The sequence below is a fragment of the Colobus angolensis genome, unplaced genomic scaffold, assembly GCF_000951035.1.
Source record: "Colobus angolensis palliatus isolate OR3802 unplaced genomic scaffold, Cang.pa_1.0 Scaffold66, whole genome shotgun sequence".
In the NCBI taxonomy this organism is placed as follows: Eukaryota; Metazoa; Chordata; class Mammalia; order Primates; family Cercopithecidae; genus Colobus; species Colobus angolensis.
In genome coordinates this window covers 2373906-2380098 of record NW_012120265.1, presented here as the reverse complement: position 1 = coordinate 2380098, position 6193 = coordinate 2373906, and the positions used below count along the sequence as shown (strand labels likewise).

The following is a 6193-nucleotide window of genomic DNA, read 5'->3' as shown; positions in this document are numbered from 1 at the left end:
GCCCCGAGGGTAGTGGTCAGGATTCCAACCTACTAAATGATGTTCCCTGGATAATTACGGAATCAGAAAACTAGGAGTCCGAAGGGCGACATCAGACACGTCCCAATCACCACGAAGCCTGGATTTCTCTCCCTCAACTGCAAACGAAAGGCATTAACTGGCTTTGCCCACAGCGTGGAGCCCAGGCGACCGACGAAGGTTTCACCTGCGCACGCGTTTACCCACAATGCACCCCGCGCCGGCGCGCGTTGCTCCGCCCCCTTTTGTATTACAAGCCGAGGCACTTTACGGCGCTCTTCCTCGTTCCTCCGGCGGGAACACGGCCCGTCCCGCCCCTTTCGCCCAGCGGGCCCCGCCCTACTCCGCGTGGATTGGTTAACCACCCTTCTAGCCCGGTGCTGACTGGCTCGCGTCTCTGCCACTTTCTTTCAGCCCAGTGGCGCGCGGCGCGGCGTGGCGACGACCGCCGGGAGCGTGTGCAGCGGCGGCGGCGGAAGTGGCCGGCGAGCCCGGTCCCCGCCGGCACCATGGTGAGGGCAGGGCAACGGCGGGGTCTCACCGGGAGGCGGGAACAGCAGTCGTTGGAAGCCCTGCGGGCGGGCGCTGAGGGCTGGGTTGGCGCGGGGCGAACGTACGGTCCGAGCCTCGAGTCCCGTCCCCCGGCACAAGGCTGGGAAACTGATGCTGGAGACTGCAGGTGGTTCTACCACGTTCGTGTCTGGGATTTAGGGTTGCACGTACTTGTAGCCACAGTACAGTGGCCTCGCCTTACTTAGTTTTCCTATTTTGCAGGTTGGGAAACTGGGGTAAAAAAAGTGGGGATCCACCAAATGCAACAGAGAGTTTTTGGGTAGGGAAGGGGATCTCTTACGCTTCGTACCCAGTCTGACCTCCCAGATTGAAAACTAGAGTTCTGGGAAGTAGGGGGCCAGTCTGAGTTGTGAAACTTAGTTTTAGGAATTTCAGAGCTTGTAAGATGCTTAAAATGCTAGCAGCAGAGCCTCCTAGGCCTCTTGTTTTCTGGCTGAAAAGTAGGCCTGGTGCTGGGGTGTGTTGTTTCTCCTTGGTTCACATAGCATATCATTCCAGGGGAAGGGGGCGTTTTGAGCTAGGGGTGGGCAAAGTACATCCTCCCCGCACACAGAAGGAAAAATTGCAGCCCAGGTCTCTGCAGGGCCGCATTGCTTATGATTCTGGAAGTTCTGGATCTGGGCTAGAAAGTGCCCGTGTCTCCCAGTGTGCAGATCAGAAAAGGAATCCAGAGCTGGGAGTTTCCTGGCTCATCAGCATCTGGCCCTTCTTTTTTCTTTTTCTTTTTTTTTTTTTTTTTTTTTTTTTTTTGAGATAGAGTTTCAGCTCTTTCGCCCAGGCTGGAGTGCAGTGGCCAGATCTCAGCTCACTGCAAGCTCCGTCTCCCGGGTTCACGCCATTCTCCTGCCTCAGCCTCCCGAGTAGCTGGGACTACAGGCGCCCGCCATCTCGCCCGGCTAGTTTTTTGTATTTTAGTAGAGACGGGGTTTCACTGTGTTAGCCAGGATGGTCTCGATCTCCTGACCTTGTGAGATCCGCCCGTCTCGGCCTCCCAAAGTGCTGGGATTACAGGCTTGAGCCACCGCGCCCGGCCTTGAGCCACCGCGCCCGGCCGGCCCTTCTTTTTTCAATGAGAGAAACCAAGGCCCTTGTTGGGGATGTGACTTCCAGACTGTGAGACGGTGGGAGATTCAGTAACCAGGAGGGCCCCCCAGGGGTGGCTGCATCAGAACTGTGGATTAGTGAGAGAGCTCTCCCTAAATCCAGCTGGTAAGTGTGTAGTCACCACACCAAGGTTCACCTTGCCTCCTTCCTAGACAGAGCCGATTTATCAAGACAGGGCAATTGCATTAGAGAAAGAGTATTTCACACAGAGCCAGCTATGCAGGAGACTGGAGTTTTATTACTGGTGAAATCAGTCTCCCCTGAGCATTAGGGGATCCGAGTTTTTAAAGATAATTTGGCGTGTAGGAGCTCAGGAAGTGGGGAGTGCTGATTGGTTGGAGTTTCCTGAGGTTGGAGATGGAGTCACTGGCAGGAGATTGAAGTGAGGTTTTCTTGCTGTCTTCTGTTCCTGGGTGGGATTGCAGGACTGGTTGAGCCAGATTACTGGTCTGGGTGGTGTCAGCTGATCCATCAAGTACAGGGTCTGCAAAATATCTCAAACACTGATCTTAGATTTTATAATAGTGATGTTATCCCTAGGAGCAATTTGGGGAGGTTCAGACTCTTGCAACCAGAGGCTGTATGACCTGTAAACAATAATTTCTAATTCTGTAGCTTATTTGTTAGTCCTACAAAGGCAGACTGGTCCCCAGGCAAGAAGAGGGTCTTTTCGGGAAAGGGCTATTACCAATTTTGTTTCAGAGCCAAACTATACACTAAATCCCTTCCCAAGGTTAGTTCGGCCTATGCCCACAAATAAACAAGGACAGCTTAAAGGTTAGAAGCACGATGGAGTCGGTTAGGTCTGATCTCTTTTCACTGTCGTAATTTCCTCAGTTACAATTTTTGCAAAGGCGGTTTCAAGAGCAAGGATTTAGAGAGCCTGTCCCTCTCTGCCATGTACTTAGAGGGCAGAGTTGGCATGATAGACTGGGCAGAACTGGAAGGATCCATCCCTGTGTTACGTTTTGTGGAAGCAGGATCTTTGTTTTTCTTCCAACTATATTCCCAGTGTGTAGAACGGTACCTGGGCAAAGTGTGAACTCATTCATTCAGCCCCTTCCCACCTTCTGAACATCCAGAGTCCTGGCTGTCCAGCCATTTCCTGGAGAAGTGGCCAAGAATGGACAAGGCATCATGGGATACACACTTCCAGTTCCCTGTGGTCAGGGCAGGGCCAGAAGGAGTGGCCTGGGTTAGAAGCAGGGATGGGCAGTCCTGGACAGCTTCCTGAATTAGGAGGCACTGGATTAGGTCCTCGTGGATCTAGACCTGAGAACCAGATTCCAGATGCTCCAAGAAAGCCCACTAAACCTCTACCTCTCGGAGAGAGTGATTCTCCTGCTTCAGCCTCCCAAGTAGCTGGGATCACAGGCATGCACCACCACGCCTGGATAATATTTGTATTTTCAGTAGAGATGAGGTTTTACCATGTTGGCTAGGCTAGTCTTGAACCTCTGACCTCAGGTGATTCACCCACCTCAGTGTGTCAAAGTGCTGGTATTACAGGTGTGAGCCACTGCACTCTGCACTTTTTTTTCTTTTTTGGAACTGAGCTCTCACTCTGTCGTCCAGGCTGGAGTGCAGTGGCACAATCACTGCAGCCTCAACCTCACCGGCGCAAGTGATCTTCCCACCTCAGCCTCCCAAGTAGCTAGGACCACGTGCGTCACTAAACCTGGCTAATTTTTACATTTTTTGTAGAGACGGAATCTTGCTGTGTTGCCCAAGCTGGTCTCATACTTCTGGGCTCAAGTGATCCTCCCACCTCAGCCTCCGAAAGTGGTGTGATTACAGGCGCAAGCCACTGTGCCCGGCCTCACCTGGCACTTTTGATGTATCTTCGTTTAAGATTTTGAGGATCCACCAGGCGCGGTGGCTCAAGCCTGTAATCCCAGCACTTTGGGAGGCCGAGACAGGCGGATCACGAGGTCAGGAGATCGAGACCATCCTGGCTAACACGGTGAAACCCCGTCTCTACTAAAAACACAAAAAACTAGCCGGGCGAGGTGGCGGGCACCTGTAGTCCCAGCTACTCGGGAGGCTGAGGCAGGAGAATAGCGTAAACCCAGGAGGCGGAGCTTGCAGTGAGCTGAGATCCGGCCACTGCACTCCAGTCCGGGCGATAGAGCGAGACTCTGCCTCAAAAAAAAAAAAAAGATTTTGAGGATCCACCCCTTCCTCTGACCTCTTTCTCCAACAGAGTTTGGAGATGAGGATATAGGAGAAATCAAGATATATGGTCACAGCCTCAGGCCATTGCAGCCTTGGAGGGCCCAGGAGCCAGGCAACTCCCTGTCCAGCAGCCACTCCTTCCCTTACCTGTGGGGTGGAGCGAGTGTTCTGCCTTCCCTGCGTGCCTCCCTGGGTGGTGTGTGCATTTCTTTTGTGTATTTATTCAACAAATATTTACCGAGTACCTCTTATGTGCCTGGCCTTGTGCTTGGCCCTGGACAAAGTCCACACCCACTTTGAGTGTTCCAGTCTAGCAAGGGACAGAGGTAATAAACAAGGTAATTAAAGACTGGCTGCATCCTATGATGGAAACAAACACCCACGAGGCAGAGAGTGGCCATTAAGAGGGCCTGGCCAAAGGAGGTGACGTTTCAGCAGCCACGTGAAGGTCTGGGGAAGGTCACCCCAGGCAGAGGCAATAGCAGAAGTAAAGGTCAGGTGGCAGGAATGGGTGTGACGGCCAGTGTGGCAGAGCCTCTCAGGCCTGGCTCTGTAGCTGGCCTGGGGAGTGTTGTGAGCAGGTCTGCACCAACCCTATTTGGGTGTTTTTTGTTTTTTGGGTTTTTTTTGAGATGAAATGTCACTGTCACCCAGGCTGCAGTGCAGTGCCATGATCTCAGCTCACTGCAGCCTCTGCCTTCTGGGTTCAAATGATTCTTCTGCCTCAGCCTCCCGAGTAGCTGGGACTACAGGTGTGCACCACCATGCTTGGCTAATTTTTGCATTTTTAATAGAGATGGAGTTTTACCATATTGGCCAGGCTGGTCTCGAACTCCTGCTCACTGCAGCCTCTGCCTCCTGGTTTCAAGCGATTCTCCTGCCTCAGCCTCCCGAGTGGCAGGGATTACAGGCGCCTGCCACCACGCCCAGCTAATTTTTGTATTTTAGTAGAGACGGGGTTTTGCCATGTTGGCCAGGCTGGTCTGGAACTCCTGACCTCAGGTGATCACCCGCCTCAGCCTCCCAAAGTCCACATGACAGGTGAGAGCCACTGTGGCTGTCCTACCAGCTCTCTTTGTTTCTCAGATGTTCTTTCTGCTGCTTTTGGATGAGACTGCAGGTGACAGGCAAGGAGGCCATGGGTCCTCCCAGGCTGTGCTCTTGGTCACTGGGACCAGGTGGTGACCCAAGAGGGGCTGTCACTGGCATGGAAGGTGTGTCTCCAGGCCACCTGCTGACAGTAGGGCGTCTGCCTCTGGGCAGCTCTGCCAGGGCCTTGCTGGATTTCCCTGGGCAGATCACTTCTGCTGTGGGTGCCAGCGCCTCCTCTGCAGAATGAGACGTGGGCCTTAAAGGGCTAGCCTGACCTCTGCCCCTTCCCCAGTGATCCAGGAGGAGGTCCCAGGTCCCGTTCCTGTTACAGACTGGAGAAGTAACACAGGCTTACTGAGGAAAACCCACGGCTTCTTCACAGTAAAGGGCAACCTGGGCATGGGACCCGTGTGCCAATCTGTGACTCTTGTGTTTTCTCTGTGGCTGGTGGCACCCAGTCAGACACACGCCCAGCCTCCCGCAGCCCTCCTCCCCTGCCTCTCCGAGCAGCCGCCCCGGGGCCACATGGCCCCTTCTTCCCCCTTATCTGGCTCTTCCAGGAAGCCGGTGCAGGAAGCGGGCTTGGGCCTGGCTTCCTGCTGGCACCGACCTCCCCTGGGCAGCTTTTCTCAGGAAGGGGCTGTGGGATGTAGGATTCCCTCCCCAGTCCCTTCCTTTCATAGGGGAGCCACCCCACCAGGGTTAAAGGCCATTTCCGGCCTCCACAGGGAGAGGCTTTCAAGTTCACACCCCCTGGGAAGGCGGCCACCCTGTGGATCAGCATGGTAGCCAGGGCAGGACTCCCAGCAAAGGCTTCTGGGGTCAGGGCCACCAGGAATTCCAGTCACCAGGACGAGGCAAGGTGAAGCCTCTGTCCTGTGAGGCACTGTCTCGTCAGGGCCCCTCGGTGCTGGGACCTTCCTCACGGCAGTACTAGAACGGGCCTGTTACAGGACCCCGCACCCAGGCACAGCCCTGTGTCACCCCGAGGCAGCTCCCAGTGTACGGGCTGAGTTTTATGTTTTCAAAATGAAAGTGTTGATTTTCCCCCCAGTAATAGAAACACTACATATTTGACATAATACATTCAGTAATGATGGAAAAAAAATCTTGAAACCAGACGTGGTAGCGCATACCTGTAATTCCAGCTACTTGGGAGCTTGAGATGGGAGGATTCCCTGAGACCAAGAGTTCAAAGCCAGCTTGGGCAAGATAGCAAACCCTGTCGCCA

The 6193-nt window shown here is 53.9% G+C and overlaps 1 protein-coding gene across 4 annotated transcripts in view; it reads left to right on the top strand.

The window, feature by feature from the left end:
• Positions 1-267: 267 nt before the first annotated feature.
• The window catches only part of LSM4 (LSM4 homolog, U6 small nuclear RNA associated (S. cerevisiae)), a 17403-nt gene continuing 11477 nt past the window's right edge, over positions 268-6193 (top strand). For 2 of the 4 annotated variants that reach the window (XR_001000016.1, XM_011925791.1), the window contains exon 1: positions 268-530. Coding sequence is in view for 3 of the 4 variants with exons in the window: in XM_011925791.1 (XP_011781181.1) it covers positions 528-530 (3 nt within the window). In the remaining variant the exon portion in view is untranslated. The remainder of the gene's footprint in view (positions 531-6193) is intronic. The other 2 variants (XM_011925792.1, XM_011925793.1) reach the window with 2 other exon arrangements.